At 44.3% G+C, this 22183-nt stretch overlaps 1 protein-coding gene across 1 annotated transcript in view; it reads right to left on the bottom strand.

Moving 5' to 3' along the window:
• The window catches only part of ARMC9 (armadillo repeat containing 9), a 128192-nt gene that overhangs the window by 105848 nt on the left and 161 nt on the right, over nucleotides 1-22183 (bottom strand). Inside the window, exons 2-8 of the mRNA XM_019503435.1 lie at nucleotides 21171-21256; nucleotides 17099-17224; nucleotides 15170-15340; nucleotides 13784-13939; nucleotides 11260-11352; nucleotides 9793-9817; nucleotides 1550-1707 (exon numbers count right to left, since the gene is read on the bottom strand). Coding sequence (XP_019358980.1) covers nucleotides 1550-1707; nucleotides 9793-9817; nucleotides 11260-11352; nucleotides 13784-13939; nucleotides 15170-15340; nucleotides 17099-17224; nucleotides 21171-21221 — 780 coding nt within the window. The 5' untranslated portion in view covers nucleotides 21222-21256. The remainder of the gene's footprint in view (nucleotides 1-1549; nucleotides 1708-9792; nucleotides 9818-11259; nucleotides 11353-13783; nucleotides 13940-15169; nucleotides 15341-17098; nucleotides 17225-21170; nucleotides 21257-22183) is intronic.

Raw genomic sequence — 22183 nt, forward strand, 5'->3', positions numbered from 1 at the left:
GGCAGTTCTCCCACCACACCAGAAGCCACCCAGAAAAGAGAGGAAGCCTGAATTATATAGGATGTGTTTTGTGTTTCCTTTCATACAATCCTAAGGTCATTACACCAGTGGGCTTTATGGCTCGAAGAAAATGAAATCACAGTGGACTTGCCTATTGCAGGGAAATGATCACCGCTGCCCTGTATTTACCAGGGGCAGTGAGTGATACTGTGAGCATGCTCATTCCTAATTTCTCCAGGGTTTAAGAGTTTCTTGCTCTCTATGGACTCCCAAATTGTGATAGCATGTCCCAGACTCTCTAACAGCAGCAGGAGCAAGGCTCCCGGCAGTCCAGTGTGGAGCTATCCCTATCCCCCAACCCTCATGATCTTAACAAGCAAAGACCCAGGGAGCTGTCAAACCCTTTAATCAGAATGAATGCTATCCATCTAATGGGACTGCACTTAATGTTCAAAACCCCTCTGATGAACAACAGAAGCAGTAACAGTATGTGGCTAAAGAGTGCCATCAGCTGGGCAGATCTGGGAAGGATGAAATGATTGTGCAATTTTGGCTTCTGGAGCAAATGGAAACAAAAATCAAAACACAGGTTACCAAGCCGGGTGTTCTTGGCTCAGTTCCATGTAAGAAAACAGAGGGAATCACTGTGGACAGCACTAAAATAGGGAACAGAAAGGAGCAAGGACACAACTGGATATTTGCTCCTAATCTCCAAAGCCAATGTGAAAGCAGGTGCCTTTCCCAACCTGCCCTAAAGCAAAGTTCGGATGCTGGACTGGAAAACAGCTGCTGCTGGTAACCCATCAGAAGCAAACAGTTCACACTAGCACACAGTGCTCCCCAAGTGACACAGAGGCACGTCAGTGAGCCCTATGCTTCCACCACCTTGGCAACCCAACAAGTCGCTGGAAGATGCAGGGAGGCAGTGATCATGAACAGTCTCCATGCTGTCCTAAATGATGCCAGAACACCTGCCCTAACTCAGGAGACAAAAGCAGGTTTACACTCCTCGCACTCTTTACCTGGAGCGAGGCTGTGGGTTCCAGACACCGATCCAGGCCGCTCTGCATAGGCAACAATTCACTTCTTTCCATTTTTGTCCTTTACTAACTAAATTAACAACACGCAGGTGAAGCAGGAGGCTTTATGTTACCTTTCTGCCACTTGATTCCGAGTCAGCTGTGGAAGTGGTCGGGCTGTGGTGTGAATCAGATTCTCGCAGTAACGCGTATCTGCACCAGCTTTCTGAGGGCTGCCGCAGTCTGTGTCACAGTCAGTGCTGCTCCTGCGACTGCTGTCCCCGCTGCACCCCCTGAGCCCACCTTGCGAGGGGTGGAACACTGGCCCTAAACTGTTTCTGAGCCCTGAGATTTGTGTGGCACCCTCTTGTAGCATCTTTGTCCCACCACAGCAGTGTGCTGCATATTAAATGCTGGATGTAGTCATACAGGCAGGTGGCTGTAGAACACAGTGCATACCTCAGAGGTATTATATTTCCATATTTTTTTCTTTTTAATAGTAGCAAGTACACATGGAAGTCTCCTCTTACCATCTTGCCACTGACTGTGGCCTCGAGGGAATCAACCAGCTCAGCAGTAACCCCGATGAGATTGTGATAGTCTGCCTGGATTTTATTAAAGCGTTTCACATAGGTCATGCTCCTGCGGTCAGCTTCCATGAGCTGCTGATGAAGCTGCTGCAACATTTCTATGAAGAGGTTGAAAAACAAAAATAAAAACCCTTAGTCTTCCAGGAAAAATAACACTGACAAAATCTGAAGCATGCTGGTAGGAGAATAGTTTGACCTGTTACTAGGGGGTTATTTTTTATTCACAAGGTGGACTTCAAATAAATTGTACCGAGGTCATGGCTTGGCTACTGGTTTGTCCCTGTTACGTTGCATCAGAGCTTAGCTGGGCCTATTCTTCTTGTCCTGTTTGCTCAATGAAACCACAATCACAAATGCTCCCATAGTTACAAACTGCATCACTGCAATTACCAGACTGTGGCAGGCTTGAAGATGCTGCTCAGCACAGAGGCCAGGATCTGGTTATATAAAAACCTCTAGCTTTTCAGACACAAAAAGTAAAAACCAGAAGAAAGTGCGTGATAAAAGTGAACATGTATTTGATTAAAGGGTCTTTGGCTATGACAACGTTTTGGACAATTTTGTATTTTGCATCTGTGCTCCAAGTCCTCCAATCCCACAGCAGAGGGAAGAGGTTTCCAGCTGGCTTTGCAGAATTACCACACTTCAACAGCATTTGGCCAGCACCCAGACCCTGTGTCCAGGGGTGAAAGAACTCAGAGCAGACTAATTACAGAACAATTTTTGAAGAATTGCCCTTCGCTGCCTTGTAACTAGACTACTACAATGCGCTCAAAGTCATCTGCAACAGCAGCAGATAAAACATTTTCACACAGAAGAGGGTTTTTTTCCATCCAAGTCAGAACTGTCACTTCAGAAACAAACCAGCAAAAGAGAAGAAGGTCACCGAGCCATTCACTCACAGACGGCCGTTCTGGTGCCTGGGGAGGTGTGCTATTAGTGGGAGAGTACCCTATAATAAAACTTGAGAGGACCGTTTTTGTACAAATGTGGTGATGCAGTACCTTTTGTGGCGGGGTAAATCCTAGGTGTTGTCCATTTTAGATTTAAAGAGCAAGAGTTAGCTAGTTCACGGGATTACAAAAGAATGCAATCTTAAATGTCCTAGGACAATTTCTAACCCAGTCTCCCACATGGCTGTGTCCACAGAACTTGACAAAATCCCCTAGAGCTGCCTGACTCCAGTGACCTCAGTTTTCTCCAGCGGTGGTAACTTCATCACATCCTTTGGCAAGCAATTCCATTGTTCGGCTGACTTGATTGGTAGCAAAACTGGTGAATTGAGAAAACGATGCCACTTTTCCTATACTGGCATGCCTTCTGCACCAAAAAGGATGCTAAGGCATGTTAATGAGTGACATATCCATACATGTTCTTTTCAATTAAGTTACTCTTTAGGTAAACAGCACCAAAATTCAGCCTTAACAAGGCTGCCACAAGCTTTCAAGCGCACTTCCTGTATCTCTGCCAGCAATCGTTATCACATTACTGACTACCAATAAGGGCATAAAATTGCAAACGCCACTTGGGAATTTACCATCCTGAGTCATAGTGAACGCTGCCACAAGCTGACAGAGGGACTGTGCAAGCACAGCTGGTTTATGGTCTTGCTAAGATTCTGTGTTAAAATAACTAGACGAAACTCCAACTTTATTCTGATGCTACAATGATACGATGGTTACTTATCTGTAAGAGGACAGAATCCCCTCTGTGGCACTTTCTGACATCCAAGTTTCAGAGACCCACTTTTTTTTACTACCGAAAAGCAGACAGAACTAGGACTCCTTATCCCCAGACGCCAGAGATTCATGGAGTGTCAGCAAAGTATTCAGGCCACACCAACGGATGCACAGGCAAAAAAGCACAAACAAATGATTAAAATACAAAATGGAGTCATAAGAATGACATCCTCTTCCTAGCTTTGTTCTGTGAGCCTGAGCAAATCTTTTTGACTCCTAATGCTGCTTTTCTCTCTGAAATGTGGCAGTTCCTCCCACCATCATAGAAATCTTAGACTCATAGAAAATGAGGGTTGAAGGGACCTCAGAAGGTCACATCTAGTTCAGCCCCCTGCTCCAAGCAGGACCAGCCCCAACTGCATCATCCCAACCAAGGCTTTGTCTACCCGTGTCTTCAAAACCTCCAAGGATGCAGAGTCCACCACCTCTCTGGGTAACCTGTTCCAAGGCTCTGCTACCCTCCTAGTGAGAAAGTTTTTCCTAATATCTAACTTATTTCTAAAGTGGTCTGAGATCCTCATTTGGAGGGTGCTATGTTAGTTCAAAAAATTTATTGCATGCTTCTGCTGCATACTTTAGATGCTCAGAAACTAATATTTTAGCTATGTACTTTTCCAGGGGTCTTGTGCAGTCAAGGACCAGTTATGTTGCAAGATGTTTTTTACCAAAAATGCCTGCTGGATTTCTGTAGAGTAACTTACTTTCTGGCAGATTGCTTCACCAAGCAATAAGCATGTGAATGTAAATCTGCCAAAAATAACAATATTCAAACTGAACTGTCTGTAACAACTTTCACTACCAATGAGAAAAATACAGGTTGCTTTATAGCAATATGAATTTTGATGCTAAGAATTGCTTACAACCTGTCATGTCCTGTATTTTTTAAAGTTTCAGAAACATGCTCAATTTCTAGCAGAAGGGCTATACTGAGCACAGCTGTTTGCTGGTTTGTTTGGTTTTTTAAACAGACTCCAGCAAATAATTTTAAAATTATGAGACAGAACTACATTTTTAATTAGTACAGTCCAAGCTTTTATGACACGTGAAAAAGCCATTTCAAACTGTCATGCTTCCACTTATCTGAAATATAATCATTTTAAGAAGACGCTTAAAAAATTTATCTATAGACAGGTGCGAAAACAGAGCCAGACCCTGCAGAGAAACTGCCTTTTCTGACTTCTAAGCTGTGTTTTTGGTGGCTTGTGAATAAAAGGACAATTATTTCACCCTCGCAGGGGGCGTCTAAGAGAGATGCTTACTGTGCAGTAGCTCATTATGACTGCGCACTGGGACACTATTGCGCAATAATGCCAGTTATGCAAGTCCTAAATGTCTTGTGTAGATGCACCCACCATCCTCCTCCTTTCTCCTTTAAAATGGTCTCTTTTTGAGAGTCACATATAATGAATTGCAGCATCCTGCATCTGCAGGAGTGGGGCTTTTTTTCTTCTGGAGACAGACAAAATCAGTGAGAAAGAATAACAGCTGAGCTTGGGACAGGTCATAGTTCATATCTATGTCTGGCAAAAAATATCTAAAGGGCCAACTTAATAGCTCCTCCTGATGGCAAACTCACTGAGAGAATCTAATCTCCCAGCTCCCCAGGCTGTAAATAGTCTGTTCTCTTTCATTTTTTTCTTTAATTTCACAGTTGTCAAAAGAATCATGAGAACTTTCATAAACAACTAAAAACATCTTTTCCCTGACACAAAAACATTTGGTCTTGATTTTGCTCTGACCCTTATGACTGCAAATGCAAAATGCGTACCAGGTTTCTAGACCACGCAACTACAAAATACAGTATTTTTTCCAAAATGGTAAAGATCCTGAGAACACGTGGCACAAAAACTTCTGCTCAGTACCCCAGTCCTTTTGCCATAATGACAAAACCGGAACATTCAATTATGATACGATAGGTCTAATTAAGGCAATGCCATCAAGAGCACTGGAAGTGGAGGAAAAATTAAAATGAGTCATGGAGAATAAATCCACTATTTCATCTGCTTTCCAAAGTTTGATGGGGGAACAAACACAGTCAGTAATGAGAATCGATCTTGCAGCTACATAGTTTGCAGGAGAATTGACACCTTTGAATGTTCAGGCACCCCACTAACTGCATGAAAGCGGGTCTCGGCATTTAAAACTGTCCACCTATGTATGACAGCTGCCCACTACAGGGCTCTTTAGTCACGAACAGTGATTCTTAATTAAAAAAACAGCCTTTAAAACAAAGGAAGCACGGTATCAATACCCTTTCCATTTGAAGGACCTCAAGTTGCAGCAAGGGAAGTTTAGGTTAGATTTTAAGAAGAACTTTCTCACTAGGAGGGTAGTAAAGCCCTAAACAGGCTACCCAGAGAGGTGGTGGGATCTCCATCCTTTGAGGCTTTTAAGACCCAGATAGACAAGCCTTGGCTGGGATGATGTAGTTGGGGCTGCTCCTGCTTTAAGCAGGGGGTTGGACTAGATGTGACCTCCTGAGCTCCCTTCCAACACTCATTTTCCATGATTTTATGTCACTCCTACACTCCTTCCTTGGTCAAATGATTGTTCTGGTAGAGTTCAGAGAAGAGCAGTACCCCATGCCTGGTAACCACATTGGTACATAAGCAAAGGAAGTTAGAGCATTCTTGAGCATTGTGCTTAGCATGTGGTCAACACTGGCCACATATTAAGTACTGTCAGTAGTGTTTGCAGTCTTTGTTGGGGGTCTACAGCCTCTTTCAGTCTGCAGAAAAGGACCCGGGGGGGGGGGTGACAGGGGACAATAAGAGGGATAGGAGCCAGCAGTGTGCCCTTGTTGCCAAGAAAGCTAATGTGGCTGCATTGGTAGGAGTGCTGCCAGCAGGTTAAGGCAAGCGAATCTTCCCCTCTATTCAGCACTAGTGAGGCCACATCACTACAGAAGGGATGTGGACAAGTTGGAGAGAGTCCAGGGAAAGGCAAGGAAAATGGTTCTTGGGCTGGGGGACATGACTTATAAGGAGAGGCTGAGGGAACTGGGATTATTTAGTTGGGAGAAGAGGAGACTGAGGGGGATTTGATAGCAGCCTTAAACTCCCTGCAGGGGCGTTGCAAAGAGGATGGGGCTGGACTGGTCTCAGTGGGGGCAGACGACAGGACAAGGAGCAATGGCCTCAAGTTGCAGCAAGGGAAGTTGAGGTTGGATATTAGGAAGAACTCTCTCATTAGAAGGGTAGTAAAACACTGGAACAGGTTACCCAGACAGGTGGTGCAAGCTCAATCCTTGGAGGTTTTCAAAGCCTGACTAGACAAAGCCTTGGCTGGGATGATGTAGCTGAGGCTGGTCCTGCTTGGAGCAGGGGGATGGACTAGATGTGACCACCTGAGGTCCCTTCCAGCCCTCATTTTCTATGACTCTATGATTCCGCCTATTCTTGCTTCTGGCAGGTTGTCTTAGCCATCTCTCTTCAGACTGATGATGGCTCATGATTTATTTGCACTTAATCTTAGCCAAAAGGCCAAGAAGCAAGAACCCACAGGAAAAAAAAAACAAAAACACACTGAAGTGCAAACCAATCCCTCCTGTTCACCATGCCTGAAGTATGCTAACATCCAAAATAATGCATCTTTGCCTGGGGATCTTACAATGAAGGACATCAGCTCTGAAAAGTCATTGTTTGTGCATGACCCACAGGAGACTGCAGCCTCAAACCTAGGCTAAGACTTTTAATAGACTAATAAGATTAATTAGTAACTACAATTACTAATTACAAATCTCAAAGGCCAAGAGTAAGACAGATACACGAGAATAAAATCGTGGAGTAATTGAGGAGAGTCATGTGCAATTCCAAACAGCCCTGGGGTTGTTTGCGCCCCCTTTGCTTTAGATACATCTGTGTCTTAAAATCTCACCCAATCAGTTACTGGAAGTGATACTGCAGAAATTACATTATTTATTATTCTTGTGCTGCTCTGTAGTGTACTCGCTCTTAGGCATGGACATCTGCTGAAAGGTTTCTTGTCTTTCAGGCTAGGGACACAAACATCTTTGGAGCCCTCCATGCTTCAGGTGCTTTAGCTCTATTTGGCACTACAGCTCCTTTTCTGATTGCCCCACAGGCTTCACATCAATGAACTAAAAACAATAGAGCCCGAGACAAATCTAGAATATAAAAACCAAGAGAGAAGTGTAAACTTTGCCCTGATTTTTGATGTCAGGAAATACAAAGCACAGTAACTGAGCAACCAGGGAAATTTTCATTTCCACCATTTTCCATTAACGCTCAGGATACACACAGAGTCAGGGGCTTCATGTGCCCAATGCCAATATTCTGTAATTCTTGTGATCTACCCAGGCAAACAAAACACCTATGGGAAAGTAGTAACATGAGCACAACTGCCACGCAGATGGCTTTTCGCACCATACAGGTATCAATGTTTTCTGGCAAACTGGAGGGGAGCCAAAGAAGCGAGCAGGTTAATCAGGAGACAAACACACTAACTCTCCAGTATATTTGCATCAGCGCACAGCTAACCTCAAAGTGCTTCAGCCCGTCAGACTAACGACCGGCAGGTGTTTGCGAGGGGCTGTGTTCGGTACGCTTTGCCATGCTAGGCTTCATTCATGTGTTGTCTGTTAATTTTGTTTGCCTTTCTCCTTCATTGATAAAGCACACGTCGCCAACAGTGAATATATTCTATGGGTCCCACACCAAGCCTTGCCCTTGCGATCCAGCAAGCACATTGCCAAGCTCACACCTCAGAAGCCAATGCCCTTTCCTATAAAGCAGGTCTCAAGCAGTCTTCTTAAAAGTCTAGACCAACATGCCCTTGGGAGTAAAAGAGAGTTATATATTAAAGGGTGTCATGTCTGAGTCTCCTCACAGAACCACACAGGCAGTATCTATCCTGTGCAGAAGTCTATCCAGGCAAAAGGTTTTCAGAGGATTGGGGCCTATGTTAAAAGACCAACTTAATATCATTCTATAGAAACCGCTCCCTTTGAAAAAGTCTGCTTAGGGGAAAAATAACTGCCATTTCTCTAGCGTCCCACCTTTAAAACAATACAAATTGGAAAGATGCTTCCTTTATACTTCACAGAATCATGTGCAAAATAGAACATAAAATAACAAAATGAATAATTGAAGCTTTTCAGACAGGAAGACACATGCCATTTCTTTTTTTGTTCTGCAGACGAAAGTTGGCAGAGCACAACTAATCTCAGAGCAAAAATACAAATCAAACAAAACTCAATGGATAAAGTGACACAGGGACCTAATGATTTTGTGCACATACAGGAGTCAATGGATGCATCTACACATGCACTTTTCTGCAGAGTTGACTAATTAACTATGCAGTAAAGCATCACAGTCTACATGTGCACCACTATTAAGGCGCAGTAAATTAATTAAATCCGCCGTAGGATAGTACTGTTGAGGACACTAGTATCCTACAGCAGAGTAATTCACTCCACCAAACACACACGTAGATGGTGACAGGGGGTGGCTGGGGCATGTGGGTGCCATAGTGCAGGCATGCCTACCACCTAGCCCTGCACTTTAGCACCTTCATGCCCCAGCCAGCCTCTCTACCACCCAACCTGGAGCCTGGGGCCTCCTGCCAGACCAGGACTGCTCTGCCCCAGCTCAAAGTGCTGCAGTCCCAGAAGCCTGTGCAGACGCTGCGCCCAGAAACAGTTTGCTCCAGCGTAGACCGCACTGGAGTTTATCATGTTCCATTAACTGCATGTGTAGATGCACCCAATGAGAACCACAGTGCCAAAATGAACGTTAGAAACTGGAGGGAAAATGTTCAAAAGCATCTAATGGATTCAGGCACTTGGGTGATCTGGTCTCACTGAATTGTCAATGACAAGGAGATGCTAAAGTCACCTTTGAAAGTGAGATTTAACAACACATGGTAAGAAAGTTACTCCAAGATTCACATGCTTTTATGCAGGTTAAACAAATGGATTTTATTTTAAGAATCTAATAAAAGAAAATATGGAAGAGGAGTTAAATGCCTTAAACCTCTGTTTCTTTGCCAGTTTCTGACAACCTACAGAATAATTTACTGCATTTGGGGGCAGAGGACCTACATATGAGCAGCTGCAAGAACAGACTACCCCGGAAGTCAAAAAAGCTTGCATCTTACCACGGTGGCAAAATGTGCTGAAACATATACGTTCCACCAAGCACACTGTTCATTTTGCTCTTGAGTCAAAGCCAAGCTGAAAATAGAAAGCTGCACAATCAGGCCCCATTCCTGCAGCTTCTCACTTGCTGGCAGTCAGCTGTGCCCATGAACAGTCTCACTGGCTTCAAAATCCATTCAAAGTAGGCATCAAGAGTCTTAATTTTAAGCTATTTTTTGCCAAGTTTCACTACCTCCCCTCTGGTTTCAGGCCCACTTTTCTCCTAGTTTCCATTGCTGTTAACAAAACAGGACTATAAACCATCCCCAACAAATCTGGTCATTTACCTTTGCTGCACTGCCCATGCTCCTTCTGTGGTACCAGAAAAAGTATAGTTCAGGAAAATAGACATCCATGTCAGAGGGTTTCAGGTTAAGGACACAGATGAGTGAACTTGACCAAGAAGGTAAATCATGCCTAGAGCCACACTAGAGCCACTGCCAAACACTTCCATGGAAGAGGCGAGGGTGGAATGGGGACACATCTATCCCAGTGAGCAATGTTGCACCAAACAGATTGGAAAAATCTTTGCTGAGCCCTACAGACATCAATGTAAATCCTGAAGCATGAACTTTGATAGCTAAAGTCCTAGCAGCCAGTAACCAAGAAATGGTTCAAAAGGGCTAATATCCAAGGAAGTGTTATCAAACACTAGTTTTTGTAAGGTGAAAACCTGCAAACAGTTTGCAGTGAACAGTTTTTCCAAACCAAGGAATATTTAGAGGTCAATTATGAGCCACCCATGCAGAAGAATAAGGCTACTACTTTATGTAGCCTTTCCACACGGGGAGTTGCAACCTAGAAGGGAAAGCTGCCATTGCTCATCACTGATCTCCATCCTGCCAGGTGGAGGGGAGTGGACAAGAGCAAAGGGGAGTGGAACAGCAGCAAAAGCAATCCTAGCTCTCTCCCCACTGCAGTGGACAGGGCAACTAAACTGATGGGTCAGAAGAAATGAAGATGCAATAGGGAAAGAGCTGGGACAACTCAATTCTGCTATGGTGCAAGCATCCAGTTTGAACCCTTCTTTACTCCTAGGGCTCCTTACAGCTGACTGCAAGGTACCAAATCCAGCTCTTCTTGGGCTGGACTGAGGCAGAGGAACAGGGATGATTTGACCAATAAAATAAAGTTAGCAGCATAATTTGTCTAATAAAACAATTCTCTCTTGCACTCCTGAAAGCCTTGGGAGAATTCCAGCTAGCCACTGAAACAACTAGCGATGAAAACTGGATGCCAAGAACATGGCTGTCATCTGAACAGTGCCTTAGAGCAGTGGTTCCCAACCTTTTTAGATCGCAGACTGGCAAACCGCAGACCAGAAGTGACTGCGGACCAGCAAACCATGAACTAGCAAATCGCGGACCAGAAGTGACCGGCATACTGCAGACCGGCATACTGGTCCACAGTATGCTGGTCACTTCTGGACTTCTGGTCCGGCAGCCAACCTTCCTGCAAACCAGCAGCCAACCCCTCATGGCCTGGTACTGAACCATGGCCCAGGGGTTGGGAACCTCTGCCTTCGAGAATGCAGTACTATCCACATTATATTAAATAATGGTTAGCTGATAAACAAACAGCTCAGTATGCCTTTTTTTTTAATTATTTTTCTGAATGTGGTATGTCAACAATATTTCCTACTATTAATACAACATAATGGTAATTATACAGAAAATCTGAACAGCACACTGTTTCAGTAGAATTGCTCTAAAAGTCAGTCTAAATTAACGATCTAAACATTGTTCAAAGGATACATATAAAGTGAGAAGTCTTGGAGTATGGCTGGCTTTGACAGTTTGAGATAGGAACTTTTCCAACCTCATCTTCAAATCTGCTGTCCAGGAATCCTTGAAAAGAAAAACAAAAAATGAGAGCTGTTCACCAAGTTATGTCTACCATACACATACATGAGTCATAAACTGCCTTGCATTAGCCAACAGGACTGTGAAAAGTTCTCTCCTGGATGTAATGAAGGCTAGTTTGTCTGTTAGCTTCCTGGAAAATATGCAAAAAAAATTACAAATCAATTCCATGGTAAGTGATTTGTATTTTATGTGCAGACTTGTTTTAAAACAAGACCTTGAAATGTTATGCAATATTTATTTCAACTGTAAATTATTCATGCTATGTAATCTTACTGGACTGAAAGAAACCTCAGAGTAGGCGTACTCTAAACACGCTGCTTCAAGTTGCACAAATGTAAACAGCCAAGTCAACAATGAACCATGAAGAAGAATTTTTCATTCTTACATAATGTACTGTAATAGCAAACTGGTTTTGACAGGGAAAGGTGCAGAAATCACTACAGTCACACTTCACAGTTGATTGAGCTTGGAACGTCTATGTTCTAGCCTCTGTCTATACAGCGTTTTGTCATAGTCCATGCAAAGGTCTAGGTGCTACTTCAGTAAATCAGACTCCCTCATCACTAAAACAGTTTGGATTGAAGGAAAACTGTGAAAAAATGGACTAACGTGAATCAGCTGCTATCTGGAATGCTGTTTATTCTTTGTACCTGTTAGTGGAGTCACCCTCCTCTGAGCAATGGAAAACACAGTAAATCAGGAAGGAAAAATGAAGTCTCTGTATGTTAAGAATTTCTACCGACTACTCAGTTCCTCAGTCTCCACCCTCCATCCACTCTGCTTGCTGCTTGATGAGAAGGTAGCCTGCAGGTGAGAGTAAATCTTCCTGAGATTTACTGCTCTTCTGGGTGTTCAAAGCTGCCCTTACAGTCTGAGTTTCACCATGTCAGAAAGGATACATCATTTAGACTTGGCAGGTTTGCTTATCTGAATTTAAGATAATGCTGCGCTATGGAATATGGTATATCACCCTGGATATCATATGTTCTTACAACCCTTTCTGCCTATTACTTTTTCAATCCAACTAGCACTGTACACTGTATATACAATCAATGTCCAGTATCACAGGATTCTTGAAAACAAAACTCCTGTCCATCTGTAACAAGACTGCTTAATAGGTTTGTAACTCCTTACTGTTTGCTGTTTTCATTCTGTAAACACAACAGTTGCCAAAATGCCAAGGAGGCAACTGAATGGTACAATTCTCACAAGAAACGATCAGTGAAAACAGATTGAGGTCTTGGACTGTGAATAAACTGGGTTGATTTTCCTAGGAAAATATGGAACAAGGGTAATGACGAAGTGAGAGCAAGAAAGTAGTCAGACCCCTTCTCTGAAATCAACCAGCCTGTTTCTCATTATTTACAGAAAGTCTCAAAGGAAGTCATAGCCTGTGCCTATTTTTGGTATTAATTTGCCTTACCAGCTGATAGACAGCTGTCAAATGCACATAGTCTGGCCAAAGCACAAACTAGCACCACAAAATGGCCAGTTTCATTTAGGCATCTTTTCTTAACCATTCACCTGGGCAATTAGGAAGTGAGAAAAGGGTGCTTTCTTAACACTGTTAAGTCAAGAACACGATTACACAGCACTGTAAAATCTCCAAAGTGAAAGAAGTAGAGACAGGGATCAAAACTCCCTGTGAGTTTTAATCACAGCTTCCTGCATTTTCTCATCTCACCTCTGCAAAAAATGGATTGTAGAATCTGAAACACCCCAAGTGAGGGCAAAGGCAAACATACCCAGCTGACAAAAAAATTATTGGGAAAAAACTACGTGAGACACTCAGTAGATGTAGCTATATACTCTCAATAAGGCATTTTTGGAGAGGAAGTGATATGCCGTGTTGCCACAAAGTCATGACTAACATTGGCTGATTGTCTATATAGGGACAGCTACACTCACTGTCAGTGGAGGATTACTTCAAAACTTGATTTTTCCCTCTTCTATCCGCTATCTAAGACTAAGGTTTGTTTCTTAAAATGTGGTTCTAATGGGCTATTTAAAATGTGTCAGGTTTCTCATTCAGCTTTGGGACCCAGAGACAGTGGTTACACTGGGCGACAATCCACAAGGGGCATGGACTATAAAAGAGTGGGGTTGAACTGTAGTGTAATGTTGCCACCTTGTATGCAGGGGCATATGTATTTCAAAGGCACAGAGGACAGTGATCCCTGGTTAAGAACACCAGTCAATAAAATACTTGGGATCTTTCAGGATTTAAGACAACGTAAGCAAGCGTAAGTTGTGTACTGATAGCATGCACATAGTATCTCACCAAAACATATCCTACTATGTCTGGTGAAGGACACAACAGAAAAGCATTACTAGATTACAGTCTCTTCAGCTTCGGTCAGCCTTGTGAGACAAGTCAATGCCAAAAAAATACCTGTGCAAAAGAAATATTTACCTGAAAAAGCTCTTTAAATGACGGATGGACCATGGGATTGGGAACAAAAGGCAAGGCATAGAAGGGGAGGAATTCTGTGGTCTGGCTCAATGCTGCTCCCTTTGTCTCGAGATACATTTTAAAGCGAGAAATCCTTTCATCAAACTCAGCCTTGTCCTAGGAAACAGGTATCGTTTATAAAACAGCTACTGTGAAAGCTGAGTGGCAGCTGCAAGTGGAGGCATAAACACAGGATCAAGTCCCAATTATAAATCCCAGAATAACTGATAGCCAAGCATTGCTTAGTGCTTCCCAGTGGTCAGCTGGAGGAACAGCACTCACCCCAGCAGCGCAAATGCATTTTACTTGTTCTTTGCTCTGAGCAGAAAATATAAAAGGGTTTTTTCCTCATGCTAGAACAGGATGGTGGAGGCCAGGGAAATTAAGGGAGGGCTGTTTACTCTACCAAGCAAATCTGTCCACTTGGAACAGATTTCTGCAAGCAAAGTGCTATACCCAAATTCGGCAAAGGGCTAGGCAGGCACTACTTGATTTTAGATATTTTGTATAAGCCATTTCTTATCCCACAGCAAGTGTAGCATAACTAAAATATATTTATATGGTGCAATGGAAAGAAATCAATAGGTCAATCAATCAGCTTCAGTGGTAGAGGTCCTGGGAATATATTTTTCTGATATTCTGTTTAATAAAATACTTCAAAATAAAATGTCACACTAAGCACAGAAGAGATACTGTTGGATTAAAAATCATGATTTTTTTACAAAACAAACAAATGTTCTCACCTGAGCCACTGATAACTTCAGGATTAATAAAAATCGTTTTAAAATCAAATTCATTTTTAATTATTAATGCTACTTTGTTACACTGTGGAATTTCCTAAGTTTGAATAAGTTAAAAACAACAGGCTATTCAGTTCCATTGAAGAGACGATTGCCCCACTGAGTCAGCGCACTATCTAAATAAGACACACTGCTGGGGAATGTCCATTTGTTTTTCTTTCAGTTGTTTCCCATAGATGTTGATTTTTATCAAAAGCAACCATTACTGATGAAAACCTATTCCAAGCAGCTTTAGAAACAAATGATCTGCAATAGCTCAAAGCAGAATTTCAACTTAGCAAATCCCCGTGTATCCTTTGGAACTTAAAAGCATTTGATGCTTCAACAAAACCAAGGGCCAAGTCAGTAATTTCACCTGCTAACTTCCCAAGGCCAAGTGCTGGCTTCAAGTCCAACTGCAATGCAAGGTATTGTCACTGGAGTGGAACTGACTGGGGTTTTCTGTTCAGCACCCCCCATCCCAGGCTACACTAGCTTGGTAGAGACACGGGTGGTGAAACCAGACAAATTAAAATTAAAAGATGTCCAAACTGAATAGCAAACCTACCGGCTTTCCCACCGAATGCTTCAAGAGGTAGATGGCAAAGTGTATGTGAAGGTAAAACTCCAGCTTCTGGACAAGCGGTTCGTTGTCCCGGATTGAAGATGAGATATGCTCCTCCCAGAGCTCAAAGAAAACTTTCTGATCACCATCTTCAAATGCTATGAGCAGATCCTTCTGCAAAAGAGAACAGAAATCACTTGGGTACCAAAGGGGAAAGCTCTCAAAAGAACCTCGGTGATTTAAAAGCCAAAGTTTCATTTTCAAGGCACTTAAGTCACAGAGGTGCTTTTGAAAATGTCACCATTTCACCATCTCCCAAAACAATTACGTTAACCATAATCAAGTGCACAGTAACCCACAGACATTGTGCCTAAGTACAAACAGTCAAAAAGCCAGAGGCTGAATTGATTCAATCTTCACAGGTTAGTTTAGGCTGTGTAGGTTGAACCAAAAAGAAAGTGAACAGACATTCACTTTTGATTCCCAAAATGCAGCCACATGCCTGCAGTGGCCCAGGCCAGAAGCCAGGGGGTGCTAGAGCATGCCTCCCTGCTCAGCTGGAGCAGACAGCTTGGGCCAAGGTTAGCCCACCCACCCTGTGAGGGGAGGTTGCAGGGAAACAAAGCATCCTGGGATGCTGGGGGACTGTGAGTTAATTTGAATCTGGAGGGGATCTGGGACAGAAGATTAATAAACTGATTTAATGTGAATCAGTTAAGTCTGATGTTACACCCATCCAGGTTTACCTTAAACTGGTTTTGGCCATTTTGAAAGTGGTTTCTGTGCACTGAACTTCTGTTGTGTTACAGACCGGTTTCCGATCACTCATACCGGTTTACGTGTAATTTCTGTCCCTAGCCTTTAGGTCTGCAGGAAATTCCATACCCAAGCTCATGTCCTCTGACCACAACTACAAATTTTCCTCTGCTCATCAGCCAGCATCAAGTAGCTGTGCTCAGAGCACAAATACAAAGCGGTTGTGAAGCCCCACTTCAATATACCTTTGCCCTTGTGACTTCAACCAATCAGAAGAATGCCTGCATGTTATTAAATTTATCTCACCCACAAATAAGGCTCAATTTATTAACACTGATTGCTTTGGCTTCCCCTCCATTTTTGTAGCTTCTTCTTTGGGGATGTGTTTCTTAATATCAACTTCCCTCTGCATTTTTAAAGCACCAAACCAGAAATGTACCCAGCCTAGGACACATTCTGATCCTTGTTTTTCAGTCTGCTTGCGCACATCTTTGCAAACAGCCCCTGGCTGGATGGCCGCTTTCTACTACTAAGCATTCCCTGAAGAAATAAGCATTTTCTGAAGAAAACAGCCTTCTAATTTTCACGTTGATTGATCTTACCTTAGACTTCTATCACACTCAGAACAGCCTGAGACCTCGGGAGTCATCCTTGATTCCAAAATCCCTATTATCCACTGCCAATCATGTAAAACCAGACATAGTATTTCAAAGTGTCCAACCAATTAAGATTAAAAATGTGAATGCACCCTTACTGCCCTTATAAGCTTTGCAGACTACAGGACCATCAGGTTGCAGAAGGTTGGATGCCTCAAGTTCAGGTAACCTACTTGATTCAGCTTATGAACTTTATCGGGTGGTCTGATTTTATAAAGGCAGTTGCTCACCACCTTTCAAAACACCAGCTCTTTTCATGGAGCTCCAAGCTGGAAATATAAAAATTGAGGCAACCAAAAAGACCAAAATGTATAGTTTGGGTTCTGTGGGACTCAAGTTACTGGGAGAGTAAATTTGAACTGAGGGCCCTTCATTGAAAATCATCTATTCCCAGCTTCCTCTCACAACTCAAAATTAGCTCAAGCATTTAAAATGTTGAGATCATCAGCTGTAAAAAAACACCAGAGGTCTCTAATGTTCTGATGATTACCTAATTAAACCAAATGTAAGGATTTGTTACCTGGATGATCAAAGCTTTTGAGTCTCTCAAGGAACCTCCAACTTTTTTTGGTAATGGCTTCCCTTTTACTTTACATTCCTTTGTAAATATTTTCACCGTTTCTTCAAACTCTGCAAAATCCAAGTACTGCAACACAAGAACACACAGATAATACTCTTATCTAATAAATGCTTAAAATACTGACTGATGAGTTGCCAGAATGATTTGAAGCCTTCCTATAGTCAGTTGCTTCATTTAAGCCAGAAAGAAAGACCAAGAAATGCAGTAACTTGGTGCAAGAGACAGGCTAGTAACTTGTAAGTGATGCTCTCTGAAGGTAGCATCAGCTGCAGGTCACTTCAGATTGTCCTGATACTGGAGATCACAAATACTGAAGTGAATTTTTAAAATGGGCGAGATAAGTAAGTATCATTCATCATATCTGAAGCTACGAAACTGAACTTAAGGGTGGAGGTAATCCAACCTCATCCCTTAGGGCAAAAGCTGGAAAGGTCAGGAAAGATTTCTCCCTCTTCCATCTAAAATATACAAAATTGGCTGCAAAGTCAATGAGTACTCCAAATTAAGCATGTAGCTAACCCCCTGTAGGATCCAGGCTCTGGGGGAGAAAATTACAAACCGGGCACATTCACTTTCTAATTCTAGTGTTTGGGTTCACTGCCTAACACTGCAGTGAAAGATTTAAGTCCATGTTTTTATCTGTTTACTTTTTCACATCTAATAAATGCCGGTCTGTTTGCACTGGGCTTTGTAAAAACTTAGCAAACAAAACATTCTGGCTAGATGCACAACCAGAGGTTGACGTTACAATACTCAGCAGGAGGCACCTAACTTTTAGATGCCCTGCTGTGCAGTGGAACCCCAGCCTAAATTGCAACATATGGGGAGAGGGATGCCCCAAAAATGGGGTTCACAGAAGCTAATGTACTAAGGACAAGCTGCCTAAGATTGCCAATAGGATGTGATAAGGAGGGGGCAGGACCTAAGCCCTGCCACTCAAAGGTAGTTATGCACCTAACTTTGGGATGGAGAAAGATGCTGGTATCCACTCAGCATTCCCAGCCATGAACCCCATTTTAGAAGGAAGCAGATATCTACAGCCATGTTGGCCTTTTCTTGCAAAAAGAAAACAAAGAGAAAATTTTTATAGCCAAAAATCCAGTAATTAGGGCACTGCCTGAAGTAGGACCCCTGTCTGCAAACACTGGGTACACACTGGGAAGGGCATGGGGGCACGTCCCAGATTTCTGCACTGGCAGCAGGGCTGCAGCCTGACCAGAGTCAGGACCCAGAGGCAGTGGAGGTGGCACTGCTCAGCCAGTCTGGCTTATGGCTGCTTCCCGGCCATGTTAAACCTCCATCCTTTCCCTGCTGTAAATCAGGTTGCTGAGGCTGAAGCCGCCCAGCAGCAGCTGCACCAGCCCATACCAGGTTGGAGGTTTAACATGGCAGGGCCCTGGCAGCTGGCTTCTGCAGCCATGGAGCAAGAGCCAGGGGTGCTTTGTCTTCCATGACTGAGCTCTGCTAGGAGCAGCCTGGCGAAGCCGTGGGTCGCAGTGCTCATGTTGCATGAGAAGTGGGAGAAGCAGGCCCCTGTACAGGCAGGAAGCACAGGCCTCACTGCTAGGGACACCCCACACCCCACAGGCAGGAAGGAAACCCCGTTGGTCCCAGTGAGGTAAGGAGAGGAGCTGATGACCGCTCCATTGATCCAGAAGGGTTGGTTAGGGGGGCCATACTCACCCAGCCCATAGCCCACAGGGGCCATGGCTGGGAGCTGCAGGTGGGGACATGAGCTCCGCTGGTACGGGCTCAGGTTATCACAGTACATGGCCGCATCCAGAAGGTCCTAAACATGGGGGTGCAAGAGAGGGGCTGGTGGGGGATGAGTAGGCAGCAGCTGCCCAAAAGTGTTCTTCATAACCAGGCCCCTGTGAGCCATGCCATCTACAAGGCCAGAGTATGGGTCACTGGCACCAGGCGTCTCAACCCACTGAGTTCCCAGGCACCATCAGGACCAGCATTTAAGTCCTAGCCGAAGTAGGCACAGACTGCGGACCACCTCAACCCAGGGAGTGGGGTGGCGGCGGCGATGCAATTTCTGTGCCAAAGGCAGGGCATGGGGGTTGCAGTCTGGCCAGACACAATGCTGAGCAAGGGAGCTGTGCCCCCAGCATTGCAACAGCGCCACAGAGTTGTGCCCCGCTACTGTCAGCACTAATGCATTGTTTATGTTTGCAAATCTCCTCTCTGTCCAGTTTGGAGCTAGGTCTTGAACCCAGGTCTCTCACTACCCAGAATGGCCATTTTAGGGTAATTCCGTCTGAACGTCTCCTCAGAAGCTGTTCAGCTTTGTATAATTAAATATTAATTAGAGCACCAACATGAACCTGATTCTCCAAAAATCTAAGCAACTACTGGATTCTATAATCAATCTCTCACTTTCCTTCTCTAACCTAATAGAGGAGACTGAGGTATATTCACCCCAAAATAAGTGACAGCCAGATGGCTAGGGCACTAACTTAGGATGAGAGACTTCAAGTTCTTGCTCCAAATCAGGCTGTCTGAAGATTTGAAAACAAGCCCCCACCTTCAAGATAAGTGCCCTATAACCACTAGACATTGTCTGGAGTGGATGCTGAAGGGAAAGACATTTCTCCTTTACTCCCCCAACCCAAGAAGTCTCACCCCCAACTATCTTTTGAGTGAGTCCTGATGCAGCAGGATATTCTGAGAATGCCTGCTAGGCTGGATAAGATCAGTGGAGGAACTCCTAAGCTGGAGAAGCCTGCCAGGGTTGTCACTATGCAGACTGGTGGTATCAGGACTTAGTTTTGCCCATGTGGTCCAGCAGAAAACTATATATAAAATGAAGTGTAGGCCTGTTTGTCTGTATTTATGTTCATTTATAACTTGAGAATGGCTGGTCCTATCTACTCTATCTTCCAAAATCATTGAATACCACTCAAAGAAAATTATAGGTGGGTTATTTTTCACTTGACCTTTTTGGGGGCTTCCATTGACTGGGATCACTTTGCTTCTCAGATAAACTGGTGCCACTCCATTTTGGATGCAGTGAATTCAGTTCAATTGTCATTACTATATTGATGCTTGCCCTTTTTTTCCAACTCAATTGTCATTACTATATTGACACTTGCCCTTTTTTTCCAGCTCAACGATCATTGCTATATTGACACTTGCCTTTTTTTTGCTCCACATTAAATGTTGTGCTATGTTAACAATAAACAATATTTTTGACCTAAATATGTTGTACTAAGTTCTCTGAAAATAAACAAACATTACAATTACAAAAATAACAACCCGGGCAAAGAACTGCTAGTGCCAATTTATAGGAGATTTCAGGCTGAATGAGGAGATAGTTGAACAGAACTTCTGAGATCTCAGCAGCATCTAAATGTCAGACTTGGGTGTCTCTGATCCTTTGGGAATCTAACCCTTGAGATCAAACATCTCCTGATGGGTGTTCCTGTGAATAAAGCCCTAGTTTTACAAAGGTGTTACCAACCGGCAGTGATATTCTGATGCCAGCCTTTACTGCTGGTATCCTCTGCCTATGGCACCTTTGGCAAGCACACCGCCTGCCAAAGCAGTCAATGGGGGTTCAGGCAGCTGGAAACCCCTGTCCACATTTTACCCCACAGATTGGTATGGACTGGAGGAGGGGAGAGGGGTTGCCTTTCTCTGTAGCAGGGGGGCATGGCCCTATACCCGGGATCTCTTGAGCATATACTGACAACGTTTCATAGAAGCAGGACGCTGGCTCCCATGATTCTCCTGCTTTACCTGTGGCAGGTTAGGGTGTTAGGTCTGTGTTGTGTCAGTCTTGCACAAAGTTTAAAGTATGGTTTGTCTAGGCTGGTTTGCACAGGGCTGATCCTGCCTTAGGCAGGGGTTGGACTAGATGTCACCCCTGAGCTCCCTTCCAGCCCTTCTCCATGATTCTCTGATTTTATAACAGCAGGAAAACCAGAGCTGCAAAAAATCACCCCACACCCTCTTCCTAAATGCAAATACCAGCCAATGTCTTTCCCCTTTCACAGGGAACACTGACCTCTTTCACCAGCCCAAGTAACTCAGCTTCATAGGCTAGGATGTCCCCCATGATGACAAGCTACTGTCCCATCTCATTGCAGAGACCTAGAAAATCACCAAAACATGAAGAGTTGTTAGGTGGCTCCATGATACAATTAACTCTCAGACCACCCTGCTCTGTCCTTCATACCCCAGCGTGTCCTAACTCCAGTAACGTTCCCCACAGAAGCTCTACAAACGTACGTCCCTTGTACAAAGTATTTTGACACCACCACATTGGAGGACAAATCACAAGCGTGTCCAGAGCCCAGATGACTCCCGTTGATCTTCTTCCAGGGGATCTATTGGGGATCTTCTTCTTATAGATGTGCCTGGGTGCGTTCCTGAGGAGTGTGGGCTGCCGCCTCCCTCGGAGGCTTTCACATCAGGGCAGCTTGGTGTCAAAACTGGATGTTTCTGCCCATGCAGCAACCGGAGCCCAAAAGGCGCTCTCTCTGCTCGGACAAGAGGGGTGCGCATGGGCACACGGCTGCTCTCCCACCATGCAGGCGTGGATTCTGTCGGCTCCTGCTGTCACGGGGGAACGGACGGCTGGTCGGTGTGGTGACCTGTGCAGACAGTGGCTTGTCCCTGCGTCTGCTGTGGCGGCCTGGCCACCGGAGCAGGGTCGTGGTCCTGGTCGTGCTGGTCCTCACTGGCGCCAGGCACTGCCACCTCTACTCTGAGACCAGGGTGCAGATGCTGCCAGTGCCCATGGCCCTGTGCAGCACGTGGCCCTGGAGCAGGCCCATCTGCATGGGGGGATGGGCAGGTCCCATCTCCCCATGGGGGGATGAGGGTCCCCCCATCCCGCCCTTCTCCTCCCAATGGCACACTCACCCCTCCAGCGTCACACCCGCCAAGCGCATGCCCCGCCCCGTCACACCCCCAGAGCACTTCAGCTTGCCCTTCCTCTAACCCCATTCTGCTGGCAGAGGATGTGTAGTGCTCCTTGACATAGATTGCCACCCCCCCTCCTTTCCTACCTTCTCT

This window comes from Gavialis gangeticus, unplaced genomic scaffold, assembly GCF_001723915.1.
Source record: "Gavialis gangeticus isolate Ggan-Ray unplaced genomic scaffold, GavGan_comp1, whole genome shotgun sequence".
Taxonomy (NCBI): domain Eukaryota; kingdom Metazoa; phylum Chordata; order Crocodylia; family Gavialidae; genus Gavialis; species Gavialis gangeticus.